Source organism: Corythoichthys intestinalis, chromosome 9 (assembly GCF_030265065.1).
Source record: "Corythoichthys intestinalis isolate RoL2023-P3 chromosome 9, ASM3026506v1, whole genome shotgun sequence".
NCBI lineage: Eukaryota > Metazoa > Chordata > Actinopteri > Syngnathiformes > Syngnathidae > Corythoichthys > Corythoichthys intestinalis.
Window position 1 is genome coordinate 31237778 of NC_080403.1, and position 21100 is coordinate 31258877.

Below are 21100 nucleotides of genomic sequence, written 5' to 3' on the forward strand. Positions count from 1 at the left end.
GAAACAGTTTTAAAACTTTCACATGTCGAAAGTAGACAGAAGGGAACTAATGCAATAATGGGAGCAATTTGAACAACTTTTAACGGTTGATTCACAACATTAAATGACTTCCAAACATTGCACAGATTACTAACTAGTTATCACAATATCCGCAATACCCCTGTGTCCAGTGAAGTTTAGGGTAAAGAATTGGGGTAGGACCAATTGTCCCAAAAACCCTTTGAACTTCACATTGTGTGACCTTTTATTTTATTTTTTATTTTTTATTTTTTTTTAATGGAAAAGAAAAACATGAAAAGTAACACCAGTTACTTTTCCAAGTAACTACCCTTACATTCAGGAAACTGAGTTACTAACTCAATTACTTTTTGGGAGAAGTAATTTGTAACATTACTTTTTTACTGCTTGAATTCTTGTTCACTTGCCCTTCCATAGGTCTCTGCACGACCCCGCTTTACATATCCTGTCACAAAGACGTCAACAGTCAAGTGAGATTGCCCCTCCTCTACTGCCAATTCTCTATAAAGGCATGAATGTGTCATCCTCTTCAATCCCTTCAGTTTGCCTTTAAAGAAATGCGCAACACTTGCAGATGACCGTCCAGGATACAGCTTGTTGCCTCTAAATTCCATTGAAGCGTATGCTCACCTGGAATGCGTTTCGTATCTGTCAGTGCCGTGATCCGCCACTAAAGATTGGCGCACCGAGACCCCAGCAACCTCTCTTTGGAGATGGTGCAACCTAATCCTGAAAGCGAGCCCCGGGAAGAGCGCACGGCTCGAGTGGAAGTCGCGCTTCTCTCCGTCATCTTCGTTACGGCTGGAATCCTCAACTTCGGGCTCTTGCTGGTATTGTGGAAGAGGCGAAAGCAGCTTTCCAGGATGCACGTGTTTGTCTTTCACCTGTGCGTCGCCGATTTGGTGGTGGTCTTTTTCCAAGTTTGCCCGCAGCTCATGTGGCACATCACCGACCGCTTCGTGGGTCCGGACCCCTTATGTCGCGCGGTGAAGTACCTGCAGGTTGTCGGAATGTTTGCCTCTACTTACATGATTGTCGCCATGACCGTGGACCGATATCAAGCCATCTGTCATCCCATGGTGACCTTCCAAAGGCACCGGGCGCGCTGGAACGCTACCGTGTGCGCCGCCTGGTGCGTCTCCTTTCTTGGCGGCATCCCACAGGTGTTTATTTTCTCCAGGGTGGAGGTGGCTCCGGGTGTGTACGACTGCTGGGCTCGCTTCATCACGCCGTGGGGCTCGAAAGCCTACGTAACGTGGACCACCCTCGTCATATTCGTCTTGCCTGTTATTTGTGTGATAGTGTGCCAAGCGCGCATTTGTCGCGCCGTGTACTCTTCCAACTTCCAATTTAAGTCCCAGCACGTCGTGGAAGACGAGGCGATCCGCAGAGGGATTTCTACAAGATCTTGCAGCGGGGGAGGAGTGTCCAAGGCCCGGGTAAAAACTGTCACGATGACTGTGGTCGTCGTGCTTACTTACATCATCTGCTGGACGCCTTTCTTCACCGTGCAACTGTGGTCCGTGTGGGACCATGAGGCACCCACGGAAAGTAAGCCCTCCAGACCCTGCAGCCACTCAGTCAAATTAATTTGGACGTCTATTGCCGTCAATGGCAATGGCGCCCCCAGGGGGTGGCCAGGGGTGGCCACGGCCACCCCTATAAATTTGTTGGCCACCCCGCTTGCCAGTATATCGTTAGATTGTTGTAGCATCAGTTATGCATTTCATCCAAAATGCAAATCTGCCAGCACCTGCTTTTCCCCAGTAATTATTTTGTTTTGTTAAATGTACACCTTGTGCCTAATATATACATAACACAATAAGACAGAATTGTTGTGGAACTCAAAATGTTGACTGGCCAGTTATGGACTATGCACATTAAATCATTAGTACAGTGCCTTGCAAAAGTATTCGGCCCCCTTGAACCTTTCAACCTTTCGCCACATTTCAGGCTTCAAACATAAAGATATAAAATGTTAATTTTTTGTCAAGAATCAACAACAAGTGGGACACAATCGTGAAGTGGAACAAAATTTATTGGATAATTTAAACTTTTTTAACAAATAAAAAACTGAAAAGTGGGGCGTGCAATATTATTCGGCCCCCTTGCGTTAATACTTTGTAGCACCACCTTTTGCTCCAATTACAGCTGCAAGTCGCTTGGGGTATGTTTCTATCAGTTTTGCACATCGAGAGACTGACATTCTTGCCCATTCTTCCTTGCAAAACAGCTCGAGCTCAGTGAGGTTGGATGGAGAGTGTTTGTTAACAGCAGTCTTCAGCTCTTTCCACAGATTCTCGATTGGATTCAGGTCTGGACTTTGACTTGGCCATTCTAACACCTGGATACGTTTATTTTTGAACCATTCCATTGTAGATTTGGCTTTATGTTTTGGATCATTGTCCTGTTGGAAGATAAATCTCCGTCCGTGTCTCAGGTCTTGTGCTGATACCAACAGGTTTTCTTCCAGAATGTTCCTGTATTTGGCTGCATCCATCTTCCCGTCAATTTTAACCATCTTCCCTGTCCCTGCTGAAGAAAAGCAGGCCCAAACCATGATGCTGCCACCACCATGTTTGACAGTGGGGATGGTGTGTTCAGGGTGATGAGCTGGGTTGCTTTTACGCCAAACATATCGTTTTGCATTGTGGCCAAAAAGTTCAATTTTGGTTTCATCTGACCAGAGCACCTTCTTCCACATGTTTGGTGTGTCTCCCAGGTGGCTTGTGGCAAACTTTAAACGAGACTTTTTATGGATATCTTTGAGAAATGGCTTTCTTCTTGCCACGCTTCCATAAAGGCCAGATTTGTGCAGTGTACGACTGATTGTTGTCCTATGGACAGACTCTCCCACCTCAGCTGTAGATCTCTGCAGTTCATCCAGAGTGATCATGGGCCTCTTGGCTGCATCTCTGATCAGTTTTCTCCTTGTTTGAGAAGAAAGTTTGGAAGGACGGCCGGGTCTTGGTAGATTTGCAGTGGTCTGATGCTCCTTCCATTTCAATATGATGGCTTGCACAGTGCTCCTTGAGATGTTTAAAGATTGGGAAATCTTTTTGTATCCAAATCCGGCTTTAAACTTCTCCACAACAGTATCTCGGACCTGCCTGGTGTGTTCCTTGGTTTTCATAATGCTCTCTGCACTTTAAACAGAACCCTGAGACTATCACAGAGCAGGTGCATTTATACGGAGACTTGATTACACACAGGTGGATTCTATTTATCATCATCGGTCATTTAGGACAACATTGGATCATTCAGAGATCTTCACTGAACTTCTGGAGTGAGTTTGCTGCACTGAAAGTAAAGGGGCCGAATAATATTGCACGCCCCACTTTTCAGTTTTTTATTTGTTAAAAAAGTTTAAATTATCCAATAAATGTTGTTCCACTTCACGATTGTGTCCCACTTGTTGTTGATTCTTGACAAAAAAATTAAATTTCATATCTTTATGTTTGAAGCCTGAAATGTGGCGAAAGGTTGCAAGATTCAAGGGGGCCGAATACTTTTGCAAGGCACTGTAACATCAAATATTACACAATACACTAAAGTATATCAGTAGCCGTGTCCTTAAGTCTTTCTGATAGTTTTCCCCTGACCTTTTTACTGCAATAATATAATGAAAACCTGAAAACGTGGCTTTTAGGGGCAGTTTACATGGCGACTCTGCGACACAAAGACGCAATGACTGAGTAGCGGACTCGCCTCGCGTGCATACGGTGTTGGCGAAGACGAAAAATTCTGAATCCTGCCTCCATAGTGGAAAAATCCGGTTGTGGGGGGCTTCCTCGGCATGCATATCAAAGGCTCTTGCGGCACGACACCGCGCCGTAACGTCAGCACTCGTACACGTCACATTGGGCGTGCGCAGTGGTGCTACTAACATTAAAAACAGCAAATATGGCGGAATGTCGGCTTTATTTTACTGTTTTAATAATATTTTTAATGTAAATATGTTGAATGTTTCAATTTTTTTTGCCTTTTTGAACAAAAGAAAAATGACATTGCTTCGAGTGGGCGGGCATATTTTTTTCCGGGCTGAGGGAGCTTGGTGGGGTCAAAGTGCATCATTCTCTGTCGCCCTGTAAATCTGCACTGCCCCCTAGGGTCTGGCATGAATACTACATCGTTTTCATGCGGAATTGCAACATTGTTCAAATGGAGACGCAAATGCAAATGCAAATTTGAAATTTTTCGTATTCTCGGAGCGTCACCATGTAAACGGCACCTTAGTTTTGGTGTGCCACCCCAAGATTTTAAGTGGCCCCATCCGGCCACCCCTATGAAAAATTTCTGGTGGCGCCACTGGTCAATGGTAGTGAAACGTGGTCTAAATGCCAGTCTTTCTAGTTGAAATGGATTTGAGTGTCAATGGCAGTGCAGAGGTATACGCAGAGGCCTCGCGTCCCTTTAGGCAAACCAGGCAATTGCCTAGGGCCCCCAGCCAGCAGGGGCCCCCGGACGGGCCAACAGATTTAGCCCACGCAGCTTTACTGCACTGTCGCAGCAACAAGTGTGACAGTGCCAGTGAAAGCCTTGTGTCTGAGTTCCCTGAAGGTGCCCCTCCACTTGCTCTACCCCCCCACCCCCCCCCACCCCCACACGTGGCTCAGAGTGAGAGTGAGCGGCGATTTGGCTTTTTTTTAATTGGCGTATATCCAAATGAAGAGAAGTTATCCTTCTGGAAGCGACAAAAGAAAGAATAAAAACAAACAGAAGAGGAGAAAAGGAAGCAAGACAGCGGTATGTTTACTATGATACTGTAGTTTTATGTCCTAATGTAGTAGAAGCCGGGAACTTTGAGTGTCCTAAAAAGCACTCTATGAGACCGAGGCGTTATTATACTTTTATTAATGTTGCTATTGCTCCAAGTCCAACTGTCCCCCTTACTTGCACACGCTCGAAGGGCCCCATGTTGCTTGTTGCCAGGGGCCCCCGGGGACCTTGCTACGCCTCTAGCAGAGGCGTCGCGTCCCTTTAGGCAAACCAGGCAATTGCCTAGGGCCCCCAGCCAGCAGGGGCCCCCAGACAGGCCAACAGATTTAGCGCACGCAGCTTTACTGCACTGTCGCAGCAACAAGTGTGACAGTGCCAGTGAAAGCCTTGTGTCTGAGTTCCCTGAAGGTGCCCCTCCACTTGCTCTACACCCCCCCCCCCCACCCCCACACGTGGCTCAGAGTGTGAGTGAGCGGCGATTTGGCTTTTTTTTTAATTGGCGTATATCCAAATGAAGAGAAGTTATCCTTCTGGAAGCGACAAAAGAAAGAATAAAAAAAAACAGAAGAGGAGAAAAGGAAGCAAGACAGCGGTGAGTGTACTATGATACTGTAGTTTTATGTCCTAATGTAGTAGAAGCCGGGCACTTTGAGTGTCCTAAAAAGCGCTCTATGAGACCGAGGCGTTATTATACTTTTATTAAATATGCTATTGCTCGAAGTCCAACTGTCCCCCTTACTTGCACACGCTCGAAGGGCCCCATGTTGCTTGTTGCCAGGGGCCCCCGGGGACCCTTGCTACACCTCTGGGTATACGGATAATACAAAATATTTACTGTATTTGGCGGAAAACACTCAGGTGACTTGAAGTTCCGCTCTGAGACCCCCAACTTTCAAAACTGTCTGATATGCATGTGTGATACGTCATTGGAAAGCTTAAAATCTGTTTTCTGAGGGAAGAAAATTTTTGAAATGCAGGTCATTTAAAAAAAAAATTAAATTAAACCCTATCCGGAGGTGAGGGCATGAAAGAGCAGAATTGAAGACACCAGAACTTTAACCCTATATTGCCAAATGTATCACATTTGATACACCTAAAATTTCATGATTTTGCGACGAATTCAGAATTCTGACATTTCTTTTTGGAAAAAAAAAATGATGGATGCAAGTCAAAACATGCATCTGCAGGTTCCATGAGAAAAACAAACAGGATTTAGATATCTGAGCGCTTATTACACATATTCATTTTGACTTTTCTTTTTACAAATTTGAAAAAAGGTTTCATTTAGGACCTTATTCTTCAAATTTTGGGATTCTCTGATAATTGCTTCGTATTGCTTGCATTAAAGGGTTAATGAGATATTATCGCGTATTTACCTTGTTTCGATCCAAAAACCCCATGTAGCATATATCACTGAGTGTCATAACACAGCCGTGAATGACCACAGCCGGATTTTGGGGGGATTTTATGGGTGAAACATGGTCATATAACAAGGGTCGCGATGCAGAAATCGCAGACATCAAGGAGTGGTCGAGATTTTCATATATTTACCCTTTTAAAAAAAAAATTCCCAATTTTTCTTTGTTTGGATGGATTATTTATCATCTAAACTATTGGGGAAAATGCGACAGTGACAAAAAAAGTACAACTAAGCGATCGTTATGAGGTAGAAATCCGTGACTGTTTTACAGACACAATTTATTTTTTATTCATTGTGACGTACTGTGTTAAAAGTTTAAAATCAATGATCGTAAGCTAAAAATGACAGACATTTTGAATTATATAATTAATTACCTTCGTTTTATGGCTGGGTTGAAACAAAAGCGGTTGCGCGACGTCTGTAAATGAGGGTTTCCAGGGTAAAACAGACAAATTAAAAATAGTTCGGGGGCTTAATGCTCCATGAATCTGCTATGGCAGCATATAGACCAGGGGTGGGCAAACCGGTCCTCGAGGGCCGCAGTGGGTCCTGGTCTTTGTTCCAACTGATCCAGCACAGAGCTTTTAACCAATGAGGTTTCAATGGAAACAAGAAACACCTGACTGCAATCAACTGATTGCACTTATAACACACCAGATTGGTGAAAAGGTGTCTTCTTGATGGGTTGCAGCAAAAACCCGCACCCACAGCGGCCCTTTGTGGAATAGTTTGCCCACCCCTGATATAGACATATTGTTCTATCAAACACAACACTTCTTTTGGCTTAAAATACAGCAGTTTATTTTAAAGAGAAGTGCAAGAGCGGAAACTGCTTTTTCAGTCTTGTCTGTGTTTTCCGCCATATAAATTTATATTTACTAGGGCTGTCCCAAATGATTATTTTTCTCCCGATTAGTCTGCAGACTTTTTTTTAAATGATTTGTCAACTAGTCAAATATTTTTTTTTTATAAACTTTACTAATCTCGCAATTAAATTTTTGTTGACCATTATTAATTCACAGTAACATTTTGGAACACTTAAATTCTTTATTAAAGTACAAATTAACACATAAATAACAATAATAAATCACAAATAAACAATAAGGTCAAATGCTGATGCCATTCACTAGTGCAAAAGAACGGAATACAAACAGATTTAGAACACTATGACTTCACTTTGTAAACAGGATTCAAAACAGTTCTTACTTTATTTTTTTGTGTTATTTAATCTCAGCATTAGAGTAAGCACCAACAGAGTAGATAAATAAATGTCATGTATCACTAGAATGAAGTGCATGAAAAAAAACGTAATAATGCACGTTGATACAACGCTACGATGGAGTATTAGGGCCTAATAAAATAAATAAATAAATAAAAAAGTCGTAATATTGCTACAAGAAACAAAAGTCGCATTATTACGTAGGGTAATGTAGCTGTGAGCCCGCTACGCACTTGTCATACATGGACCTTCGCTAGGAGCTACGACGAAGCATTATTATAAATTCTTCTATTGATTATAGTTTGCTGTAGATGAGTCAAAATAATACGAATTTTCTTATTTGTAAAACCGATTTTAAAACACAAGATGCTATCAATACTGTTGATTTAAACGGAGGCGGCAACAAGCTACTTAAAATACATAGCTGCTTATTCAGCTACATTAGCCCTACATTAGCTCATAATACTCTGTTGTACGACCCAAATAAAGGCAACTTCAATGAAAAAAAATGTCGTTATATTGACTTCCAATCCGCCAGAGTGTTGACTCCTGTCGTCTTCCAAAATTATAGCTGGGTGCTTCTGGTATTTATTCACGGCAACGTGCTGCCATGGTATGCAAGCTTGGCACACGACAGTGTACCCTCCTTTGTTTCGTTGAAATAAGTCTATGCTTTGGTCACTTTGGTGCGTTTTTTTTTTTTTTTTTAATGCCGCTTTCCCCGCTTGAATCCCCAGCGTCCACCATTCTCAGCTTTCCACGCATATATATATATTTTTTAATCCCATATTAACCGTTTACTGGATGGTGTGCTCATAGACGCATATACGTGTAGTCCGGACAGCTCTAATATTTACACTATTGAAACAAAATTTGAAGAACAAAGAGAAACAGCAACAACAACAAAAAAACATAATCTCAAGAAAGATAGCTCAAATCATCACATTTGATTATAGTTTGATTATAGATTATAGGGTTGTTCCGATCATGTTTTTTCTGCTCCCGATCCAATCCCGATCGTTTTAGTTTGAGTATCTGCCGATCCCGATATTTCCCGATCCGATTGCTTTTTTTTTTTTTTTTTGCTCCCGATTCAATTCCAATCATTCCCGATAATTTTCCCCGATCATATACATTTTGGCAATGCATTAAGAAAAAAATGAATAAAACTTGGACGAATATATACATTCAACATACAGTACATAAGTACTGTATTTGTTTATTATGACAATAAATCCTCAAGATGGCATTTACATTATTAACATTCTTTCTGTGAGAGGGATCCACAGCTAGAAAGACTTGTAATTCTTAAAGGATGAATGTGACTTTGTATGTTGTGACTAAATATTGCCATCTAGTGTATTTGTTGAGCTTTCAGTAAATGATACTGTAGCCATTTAACTTCTGCCCAAATGCATGATGGGAAGTGCAACCATGACTGTGCGTCGTGGTACCAATTGATATATCTTCTCTGCGTTGGGAAATAACATTGGGTGTTAAGAAAAAGATAAACTACCACCTTTCTTCCCCACATTGCTTACCACTATTATTCTAATCGTTGGGAGAGGAATTGTAAGGCTTTAGCCATTTAAAAAAAGGCTCAAAAGGCTGCCAAAATTCACTCTACTCGTTTTACGCTGCCTTTAAGCTCTATATACTGTATGGGTAAAACGGCGCCTTTATAGATTGAACGCGATAATGCGTGAGTGGGTCTTGCAGCGCATGCGTTAATTGCGTTAAATATTGAAACGTGATAAATGTAAAAAATAGTAATTCTCGCCGTTAACGCGATAAATTTGATAACCCTACCTTAAGCTTAAACTAAACACTCTGGAAGAGTGTAACACATTATGTCTGTAACGTTAAATACAATTAGAAAACGATTTAACTAAAAAATATATTAAAAAAAGGCACGTCCGATATTTTTTTGCGGATTCCAATACTTTGAAAATGACGTGATCGGAATGCCGATCGATCGGTACATCTCTAATTATAGTTTATGTAAAATTGATAAATACTGAAAATCTACACCGTTTCAATGTTGGTTTCAACATGTCAGATTTGGATCCCTGATCTGAAGAGGCACTATTTAAGTAACCAGTTTCATCTAGTGTTACAGCTTAGAAGTGCAGAAAAAAAAGGCCCAATTTAAGCTTTATGTGCAGGCTAATAAAAACTGGGCAGCAGGCCGTAGTTATGACAACCCTGTTATAGGATATGGGTCTTTTTTCCATACATTATTGGTAGACTTGGCTGTTACCGTTCTAAAAATAATGATTATAATGATTGACCATTGGAAGGGGGTGCAAGTTCTAATGGATTGGACATCTATTGCTGTCAATGGCAATTTAAGTGCGTATGACACCAAAAAGCATGTTCATATCATTTCACGGGGTGTTATATGCTCTTGAATGAAATGGACCGCTTGGATGTGTATATTAAATTTTTGAATCCCGCACCATGGAAATGAGTGACTTTCAGCTTCAGTCTCAAGTTTAGGACGAATGCGAATGTGACGTTACCCGGGTTAGCATCTCACAATACAGCATTGCTTTATAGCATGCAGATGGACTGGGGATTCAGCTGATTTTGCGGATTAGTTCATTTATTTTTCGCATCACGCTAGCCAAACAGCTGCAGAAAATTGTTGCCGCACCTGGGAGAGGCGTGTGAGCCTTTTTGGGTTTCAAAAGGTTCCCGTTCACCTCGAATATTGGCCAAAACAAGCCCTACTACTGTGGGACCATTTGACTAACGAGGAAGTGAGTAAACATTGTATTTTGTATTATATCAAATACTGGGATCATGGAACAAGTTTGACTACAGAGGTGGCTTACATTTTGTGGCTGATTGTCCACTGAAAATGCCACTCAGCCAAAGACCAGCGGCTTGTCGCACACACCCGCACCGGGAGAGCGCTATACTCGGCTTATTGCCCTCTTCGTGTCCCCTGCGTTCTATTAAATTTTCAACCCCATCAGAAATTGCAACTTTGTGTTAAAAATGGCCGCGAATACAGCGAATACAAAGTAAACACTGCAAACTTTCTTTAAATAAAGGACTATTTACTTACGCTTGATCATGTACGAACATGTAGAAAAGTTCTCCTCAGACACATCCTGCCATGTTAGCGGCACAGCAACTGCACGCCGGTCTCTGTTTACGTCTTCGCCGTGTAGTAAAGCATTATTTTTTTCACCATGTGGCAGCTGCGGCGCTCCTCCGACGTCAATCGGTTTGTCCGGCTTTACTCTCCAGCTGCTTCCCCGGCGAGCTCTTCTCTCAGTAGCAGAGGAACAAGCTGTAACTTGCTCGCCGCTGGCCGGGTTGCCGATCGGCGAAGGCAATCGACAACCCTGTTGCCGTGTCACATGTTCTGGGCTAGTATTGTGTGATTTTTCACTTCAAAAAGCGAAAATAAGACTTTCAGACGTCACTCGGTTCGGGTTAGCATGTCGGCTGACTTTCACGCCTCTTGGTTTGTTTACATTCTCCAAAGCCGGGGCAGGGAAATGACAAAAGCCTGACTAACTACGGTGGCATAAAATATCGTTCGGGAGGTGCGACAGTAAAGGTGAAGTCGACAGTTTTGACCATTATGGAGTAATTTTGCTATGTCGTACTAAATAAATGCATTTTTATTATTTCATATTCCATTTAGAACAAGACTGTTATTTGTCATGACCATACCATTTATTTAGCAATTGGGAGAAAATACTTGGATTAAAAGAATATCCTTTAAAAATATTGGAGTAAAGAGACTGAAACGATGACATTTTGCGGCTGTTTTCGTCGCATTTTCTTTGTTCTGAATAATTCCCCCTCAATGGGTTTAATTTTAATCAGATGAAACCATGACTCTGCCGACGTCATCGTCCTATTGGGGACACTAGAGCCTTATAATGGTAGGCGTGGCTAAATGGCGGATTAAAAGACTAATTTCTCGTCATCTGCGCTTTATTGTTGTATATAGTCGAATCGTCTCAAAATATGACTCTACAATGGACAAGACAATAGATTATGGAACTGTAGCAAGGCATAGGAATGGAAAGACTGACTTACATTGCGAAAGGAAAACTGAAAGAATTTATGAAATTATGGGACACATACAGTATATGTATATTGTATCAACATTCTAAAGAAATCTGGGGATTGAATGACATCTATATATATATAAGAATTTTTCATTTTTTCTTTGTAAGCTGTGTGAATGTGTATAAGATTATTCATTATTTTTGTTTTTTATCCAATTGGGTTGCGAAATATGGCCTTCTTATTGCCATGGTATTTTGAATTTTCAGTTTTTGTATGTTTTATGTTTGGAAATATAATAAAAATTTTGGGGGGGGAAATATGACTAATTCACATAATAATGCTATTTAAGACTTTTTTTTATCCTTTTGTACGCACTTTAAGGAGTTGAGAAATATTTTTCAAAGTTTAAATGCCAAAATGTATTAACCATTTGACAAGGATCAGGGAACAAACGGACCCAATAATGCAGTGCTCAGAACAGATTTATTGACAATGATTTTGAGAGGAAGAAGTCTTGGCTCTTGGAGAGGCACGGAGGGCTGTTCGAGCAGGGGGGGACAAGCAAGGCGAGGGCCCAGGCAGAGGCGATCCAGATCCGGTCCTGTAGCAGGTCGCAGAAACGAGGCAGAAGTACAGACAAGGAGCAGGCTAGAGGCAAAAATCCACAAGGTCAAAAAGTATCAAAATCTGGCAAGACAGGGTATCTAGGATTGCTCGTATGTTGCAGTGAGGGCTAACAAACTCGCAATAGCTTAGAGCAGGGGTCCCCAACCTTTTTTGCACCACGGACCGGTGTTATTTGGGTCTTTTTTTTCACGTACCGGTGTTCTGACAAATTTTGCAACCCATCAAAAATTGCAACGATGCGGTTCTGCGCATGCGCGTAACGTTATACATATGCGCAAATGCAGCGATTCCAAAGTAAACACTACAAACTTTCTTGAAAGAAAGGAATATTGAATTACGTTTGATCATGGAAGGACTTGTAGAAAAGTTCTCCTCAGATTCATCCTGCCATGTAAGCTGCACACAACAGCTGCCCACCGCGCTCACCATTAACGACTTCGCCTTGTCGTTACACATTAATTAAGAAGCCCGCTTCACAAAGATACGATGTTGGAAATTGTAGCAAGGTTTTCAACGCTCTTGTCGCGATGTCAGGATATTCCAGAATAACTTTAATCCAGAACCTCGGTAGTTGTTGTCTCTAATGTACGTTTAATAAGGTCGCCATCATTTGCGATCTCTCTGTTTATTCACAAACGGGTCACGAATCCACTCCTTCGCAGTTCGTGGGTCTTCGAGGTTGTAGGCTCGTCAGGTGCCCTTTTCGCCGTAAAAATATCTCCAAAGACGTCTGTTTTGCAGTTATCTTCGCTCGTGTGGGGGCTAATTATTTCCGGGAACAAATGTGCTGCGCCCGCGGCCTAGTAATACGTTATTATCGAGGACAAGTGCACATAGGTATATTATATACACAAACAAGATGTACTGCTAGCGGTCCAATCAATGGACTTCTATGACAACATTGTAATCTGTCCCGTAGTATTATATCTAGAGTAGACAGAGATATTGGTGTGTTAAGCAGGGGCACAGGGTTAATTCGGCCAGAATGCGGTCGTTATTAAATTATTATTTCTGTGCGGCCCGGTAGCAAATGCGCCACGGACCGTTCCCGGTCCGCGGCCCGGCAGATGGGGCCCCCTGGCTTAGAGGGCTGTGGGTGTAATGTAGGGAGGCTGAGGTAATGACCAGGTGTGCAGGACAGGTGTGTGGAATTAGTGTTGATGACTGGGAGGGAAAAAAAAGGAAAAGGCATACAGGCCTGCAGTGGGTTCTAACACTATTGTGGTTCCCAAAAGACATTTCATAATTTGCTAAATATTGATTAATTACTATAATTAATAATAACTGATTAATTAGCAGCAGGGGGGAACGGGGTTGGTTGTCATATTTTTCTCTGTTTCATGAATATCTTCCCACCAAACAAATTTTGGAATAATCATTATTATTAATATTTATTTATTTTACAAAGAAGCTTAATATTTTGGCTTGGATTTCTCACCATTTTTTTTTTTTTTTTCCAAATCTTTTTTCTATAGTGATTTATTAACAATCAAAGACAGCCTAACTGCTTAACAGCCTAACACACTATGTGGTTGGTTGTCAGTCTTAATGTAAAGCAACACTAGATAACTTTTCAGTTTTGGTCGAATTTAGCGACGCAGGTGGACAAAAGCGGTAGTGTTTTGCCTTGTGTGAAGAATAAATAGTAATGAGGAAACGAATCCAGTTGTGGCTAAACAATAGCTTGATGAAAATAAGAAACATTTGATTTGTTACCGTAAACCCCCCCCCCCCCCCCCCTCCCACGCCAGCGAGTGAAAGCCGGGTTATTGAGTGTCCTTTTATCCTGGTAGCCTCCCTTTTTCTTTTTGTCTCCGCGAATAAAACTTTTTGTCTCTTTTGTTGCTCTGCCATCTTTGCAGAGTTCGCGCGAAAGCGTTCGCATTGACTTCTGCCTTAAAAACGAATGGGGAACGGGGAAAGTGACTAATGCTGTAAAGCAGGCAGCACATTTGTATTATTTTTTTGTGTGTGTGTGTATGGCATGGTTCCTGCCACCCTCCTCAAAGTGAATTAGTGCCGGTGAACAGACCCCATTCAAGATATAAAAGAGGTATCATTCAACTAGCTGTTAGTCGACATATCACAAATATTATGAATAATTATCTAGTGTTACTTTAAATGGAATTTTCTTTGAAAAAAATGAGAACTTTCATTAAATTTTCATCTTCCCAGATCCCAGCAGAGGGATCTGTGTTCTTTAATACCATGATGTGGCAGCCATTTTGCTTCCACAAAAAAGCAGACAGCAGCAATCATGAGCATTACAGGTATTCATCATCAAATAAAAATTCATTTCGCAATCAGAGTTTGGTAGACTCTGTTCTGTATCATACACCTTTTACAAATATCTTGATGTGACACTGTGTGTACTTACCAACTTTTAATTTGATCATGTGTTACCAGATGCAACATTCATCATCCTGATGCTGCTGGCCAGTCTTAATAGCTGCGCAAACCCTTGCATCTACCTTGTGTTCAGTGTAACGTTTCCCAGAAGGTTGGTGGGCACGCTGTGCAGACGCCAGTATCATCGGAGGGAATCGATTCAGGAAGAAGCTACCACGGTCACCTCCCTTTTCATCAATCTCAAGAATTTATCAGACGCTAATCATTCACCTGCCTCAGGCATTTTTTCTGGCAGCTGAACAAGGCACCACATATATTACAAGAAATTCTAAACTGTATAAAAATGAACACTCACATTATCAACACGCCAACAACATGCTAGAATGATTTGTGTTGTGTTTCATTAGTCAGTTGTTTTCCTAGCTGTGACTGCACCAATGTCTGCAATATGGTTGTCTGTCATGCACCATACAATTTGATAAAATTGCTTACTTTTACAAAGATATTAATGCTTTGTTTTGATTGATACTGTCTGAGATGTATGAAATCAGTGAATATCAGTATGCTCCTTTGCAGTGATGTTGAGCTGCATTAAATCATACTATGAGCGACTCATTATTAAAGTAATAACTTACTGTCAAAACTGACAATTTTATTTGCGAAAGTGAACTCATGAACATTCTGCACATTCTCTCAATTTGTACAGATGTACTTAATTTTGTTAATGTAGAGAATATTTCTATGTATTTCCAACTGATACAACTAATCTACTTCCTAATACTATGTTTGTGTTGTAGTTTCTGTACGGTTAGCAATTCTGTTATACATAATAAGATTTTGTTTGATTTGTGTCCATGTTTACTTCCATATCTAACAGAAGATTAATTTGTGACCAGTGTAGACACTAATCTAAACTGATTACTTTCTTTAAATAACGAGCAATCTAACGCATTCATTTTTCCAAACCAGTAATCTGATTAGAGTTAGTTTCTGTACGTTACTCTTTTGTTATTTCCTCATGATGGATGTAGAATAAAGAATGTTGTAGTCATGTACGAAGAGCATTTTGAATAGAAAATGTTAGAAAGGTTCCCACTACGTTCATTCATTTCTATGGTAACCGCTCATAGTTACTTCCTGTTTTGGTCTTGTGTTTTGGGACTGAAAAAGGCGTGAAGAACGCGGGTGCACATTCGAACAGAGTGAATCCACCTGTTGAGATGTGCGAGGGAATGTTAATCTGTGTGCGTCGATGAATTAACGTATTTTTCCTTCATTCTGGAGGGTTCCAGCAATAGGTTGGAATTGCTACATGCGCGGCCGCTTCGTAGCTTTACCGTTGCAATGGCGGGTAGTATCACTCCATGTCGGTGAACATTGTTTACATCATATTCGTATTACAAATTTATGCCGTGAAGTGACGTATTCGTTTAGCATCGTTGGGATTTGTTGTAAATCTAATTGAGTGCATAGTGCTTAGTTGCCGCTACGTTTTGTGGCCAAATTGACCGCATGTGTGTACGGCGTACTTCCGGGTTGTGCGCGTGCATCCGCACCTGTCCCCACCTTTTGTGTTTATTGCACTTGCATTTCTAATAATAATAATAATGCATTTGTGTGTTGTTGATTATTGTGCAGTCAATTTGCATTTTTTCACATTAGCACTGATATGCTGTGTACCCTTAAACCCTAACCTGAAATACAGAATTTTTTACATTAGGTTTAACCTTCGAGTTTATTTTAACAAATTCCATGCAGTTTGTCAGTTATTTGTTAGTTTCAGGGCTCCGGAGTGGCTAAGCTAGCGCAAGTCAATGGTGGTTGAAATCAACTCCATCGACTAATTAAACCCCCGCTTACTCGAACATTAAGCCTTATGTGAAAAATTCTGATCTTTCACTTATCGGAAAGTCAATTACATGCAGTAACATTTTTCTGTTGACATTCTTATGTTGAGGCAGCAAAGAAAAAATGGTGACAAGTAACCGATAAATTACTTTTAAAGTGAGTTAGCTACTTTAATAATGAAGTAATCAGTAAAGTAACTAGATTACTTTTTGAGGCATAATCAGTAATTAAATTACTTTTTCAAGTAATCACTGCTTGTACACTCATATATCATATCATCTTATCACTACTGAAATTAATAAACAGTTAATGCCCTTTCAGTCCCCCCCTATAAAAAAAATATTGTAATGTATTCTTTGAACGAAAAATAAACACTATTGTATCATACCAGTTTACACATAAAGTGACCAAATGAAATGTTGATAACGAATGTTTTTTTGTTGTTGCTATTTTTGCTTCAAAAATGGACACTGCTCTGCTCCTTCTGGTGTGTATGCTGTGGCCACTTGATGGCAGTGTAATAGACACACACAAGGAACATACTTGTGTCAAGCTGACTGAATCCCGTATCCTGAAACTGAATCCATAACTTAAACCCTCAGTGGCGTTTGTTACAGTGGGTTAAAAAACTGAAACATATTATGGTAATTTAAATATATTCAGTATATTATAGTAATATATTCATGTCACACCATGTTTCTGCCATTATGCAAGTGTTTTTCAAATTGATAATTTATACATGATGTGATTGCAAATGCTGATATTCACACCTTCTTATACCTAAAATGCCCAAGTGTCTTATCTAAGTTCAAAGTGCTCCTCTCCTCAGCATAATTAGGATCAAACAAGCCATGGGGCAGAATGTCTGAGGAATAGTACCGTGTTATTCATCGTAACATTCACTTCAGGCTCTCCTCATCCATTAATCAGAGTAACTCTGGTGCCTGGGTGGAATATTTAGTGGCACTAAAATATTTCAGCTTTGGAATATTGATGTTGAATGGATAATAAATTAGATTTAATGACGGACTCTGTGTAGACAATTAATGTTCTAGCATTGCTCAAATGGGATGTGTTTAATTTTGTAGCAAACAAATCAAGGACATGATAATAAATCTGTTGTTCAGTGTAATTAGAAGAAATGAAAATAAACCATCAACTAGAGTTGAGGCTGACATTGAGCCTATCCCAACTGACTTTGGCTGGGCGTTTTGAGTTAACACCTTTGACTAGTCGCCAGTCAAATGCAGGGATAGACAACCATTTATACCCGATAAAATACTGTAAAAATGCAGAGATTTTTCAGCATTGGTGTGATTGTGTTGACAAACTACAGTAACAATCTCACTACCCAGATAGCAAAATATAACTGCAGCGGACATTGATCAGATGTACTGCAAATTTCGGCCCAATTTTGTAAAACGGTTCTGCCCCAGTGTCTTTTTGAACAATGGCCCAAACTCAGTAGGGAGTCACTTGCCGAATCAGAAACCAGTTTTGGCCCAGAACTGGTCCAAAGTAACAGACACTATATTAATGTATGGCCCGGATATGGCACACGTGTTACCCAATCTGGGCCAGATTTGTATCAAAATGTTTTTTTTGTTTTTGTTGTTGTTGTTTTTTTTTGGGGGGGGGTCCATTTTGTTCAATGTATCAGACTATAATGTGTTTATACTGCAGATTAAATTTGTCTATTAAAAGAAATAATATCACTTCTTTTTCATGCCATTTATCAATGCTAACATATTAATGCACCATAACAATACAACGTTGTTTTTTCACAAAATATTTTAATTGGAACAAGCAACTCCACATTCAAGATGAGTCATTTTTAGACTGTAAACAACATGTTGTATTTGCTTCTGATTCTGGGGTAACGGGGGATCCAAGCACAGAGACAGACACAAACTGGCAGTGGTAACAAGAGTGCATTGATAATAAGAGGGAGTGGCTGATAGTGTCCGTAGAATCCAGCAGGCAGTTTGGTGATAGAAAAGGTGAACGGGCAGGCAGGCCTTTCTGGCAGGCAAGCAGTACAGGATTTAGGGGTTAAAAAATGAGCTCAGTCTCAGGGTCGCACAATTCTTTCTTACCTGAAAGTCACGTAGGTGAGTTGTTAATCTGGCGATGATATGAGGCCAAGGACCGGTTTAAGTAAGCTGCTGACGAAGATCAAGATTAAGGCTAGGTTAAATAAGCAGTCAAAAAGTGACTTCAAAACTCAGTTATGACTTTGAGTAAAGCACTTACCATAAAAATTTCCGTACGCCGAGATGACGTGTCCTGAATCCTGCGTGTTCTTCTGTTTAGCGTCGCAGCGGACGCCCGCCTTCAGGGTGCGCATTTTTGTGACATCACATGTCGACCGTTAAATTTCAGATTTTTAGCGCATCTGGTCTGCACGGTCCGCCCGGACCAGTGTGTAACCTATCATTTGGACTGTTAGATTGATGGTGCCGGCTGCATCTGGCGCAGAGGTCTTTAGCAGACGTGATTGCTAGGTGAAACTGGCGAGCTGACGCCGGATCTGGCACACAGTCACCTGCTATCGGGGTTGGACTGTCAGATTGATGATCCCCGCTGCATCTGGCCCACTGACGTTCAACGGGTGTGATTGCTATGTGGATCTGGAGAGCTGAAACCCGGTTCCGGCGCACATTCACCTGCTATCGGGGTAGGTTCCCTTAGCAACCTAAAACAGAATTGATAATCTCTTTATCCTTTACCAACCAAACATTACTTTTATTGAATTTAGTACTGGACACAAAAATTGTTTTTTTTATTTTGTTTGTACGGAATGTGACTTCACAAAACTGAAATTCCTTCTCATACTCTGTGAACAGACATGTCGCTTGAGTACTGGCAGACGATTTTGCTTATCATGTTTCACTATTGCCTGTGCTTATGACTGATGAAATATGGTGCTGTATGTTTAGATGTCCATTTACATGACTGCTTGATATAGTTTTCTAGACACACAGTCATATGTGGAGAAAAAAAATAACAGAACTCTGTAATTACTTTCACTTCTTGCTCATTTTATTTCCTGGTGACAAACAGCAGATAAAACATGGAAAAGCTTAAGCCATTAATTTTAGCAAAACCCAGCCAAAGACTATTGATGTATAAGAACCTGCAATTTCTATATACACACAGGTGACAGCTGGGTTTTCACACAGCTCTTAGCTTGGCTCTTGGATGGTGCCTTTTGAAATTGCACACTGCTGGAGCTCGATTGATAGCATCAGGACAAAATACTTTGTGCAGAGCCTGAAGGCACAGCTAAAAGTGGGATAGCAGTAAGCTGATGACGTTGATAGTGCAATTACCTTAACCATACACCGTTGTACATGAAAAAGGACACACTTCCAAGAATGGTATTTCATACTTACCGTTTTAATGTAGTGTATTCATCACCAAAGAATGCAGGTAAAGCTAGTCTTCAATGACGCGAGTCCAATGAATAAGACAAGTACACGAAAATTAACCTGCAAAAAAAAATTAATTGCGATAGCCAATGTCAATTATCATATGTTGACCCGAAAGAGGTTTGATTAAATCATTTCTGGAATTACAACCAGGGGTGAAAGTGGGCCAGAACGGTCAGGAACGCAGTTCCGCTATAAGATTCAGGGCCGGAACGCTGTTCCAGTATACGGTGCTTTGATTCCGAAAATATGACGGAAAATGTCAAAACGCTGTGTAAAAAAACAATACAAAGCTGCCACACATGCATTTCATCTCCAAGAAGAAAACAATCTAGCAACATCAGATTTACATACACAAGTGTTAACAACAAGCATAATAAAGTGCTTGTGTAGCGTTTCCAAAATATTTATAATTGATTTTATTCCACGGACAGCATAGAGGTTTCCCCAGCTGCTGCAGTTATCTGAGTCTGACGAGTCACGTCAATGTGCGAAAGGACGCAGCAAAGCAAAACGCCTGGACTCATATATCCGTTCAATTGGCTGACATACTGACATGTGATCACCAGAGATAGTTAGCTCTGATTGGTTCAAATGAAACAGCAAAAAAAACAAAAAAAAACAAAGGGCAATGCAACAGAAAATGGATCAAATCTTTAAGAGCAAGCAAAGAGTTAAGGAGGCTTATTTACCATATTTAGTTTTATTTGCTCTGGTGAGGAGGTTCAAAACATCTTAGCTGTCAATGTGCATTTTGGATTTATATTTGTTCATTTATGTTAGGCCACTTATTCATTTCCTTATGATTTAAAAAAGTCATTTAGCTTGATCTTCAAGATATATTCCATTTCACTGTACATAATGTAGGTCATTTGTACTTATGTTTCTAAATGTATGTTACTTATATCTTTATTATGGCTGTCAAAATTATCGCGTTAACGGGCGGTAATTAACCCTTGAGAGTCGAAGGACGCGCCGGCGCGTCCTCAGCGCACGTCGTCTTTGAAGCACCCTCGCGTCTTAATTACGTCACCCACATGCCGTTGGTTGGTCTCGTTTTAAAGTGCGGAAGTTGCGGTTTACTCTCGTTGTTATTTGAAGTCAATCGACCAACTAAAACGTGAGATATTGTCATTTAAGTTTTATAGTTTTATTGTCCTCTCAAAAAAACATTAAAACGCTGCATGGATCATTTGTTTATGTCTATATTTCCATAATTTCTTGTCCTTTTTCAAAACGGAAGCTCCATGAAAAAAACACAAATCAAACGAACCCTTTCGAAGTCACAGTGGAAGCACAAAATGCGTTTTTTTTTTTTTTTTTATAAATATAACTGCCGTGCGAGGTTCCACCGAACGAGAGGCAGGAGTGTTCTGACGCAGCGACGGGCGAGCGACGGCCGTTTGAATCAAGCAAGCGGGCGAGCGACTTTGT

General features: G+C 40.7%; 1 protein-coding gene across 1 annotated transcript; it reads left to right on the forward strand.

Moving 5' to 3' along the window:
• Window positions 1-731: 731 nt before the first annotated feature.
• Window positions 732-14686, forward strand: avpr2b.1 (arginine vasopressin receptor 2b, tandem duplicate, 1). The gene is made up of 2 exons (XM_057846590.1): window positions 732-1569; window positions 14445-14686. The coding sequence occupies exons 1-2, from the start codon at window positions 732-734 to the stop codon at window positions 14684-14686; spliced, it is 1080 nt and encodes a 359-aa protein (XP_057702573.1).
• Window positions 14687-21100: the final 6414 nt, after the last annotated feature.

Coding starts and splice junctions, on each gene's coding strand:
- avpr2b.1 (XM_057846590.1), top strand. CDS start 732: ATGGTGCAACCTAATCCTGAAAGCGAGCCCCGGGAAGAGCGCACGGCT. Junction 1,570..14,444: donor CCATGAGGCACCCACGGAAA/GTAAGCCCTCCA, acceptor ATGTGTTACCAG/ATGCAACATTCATCATCCTG.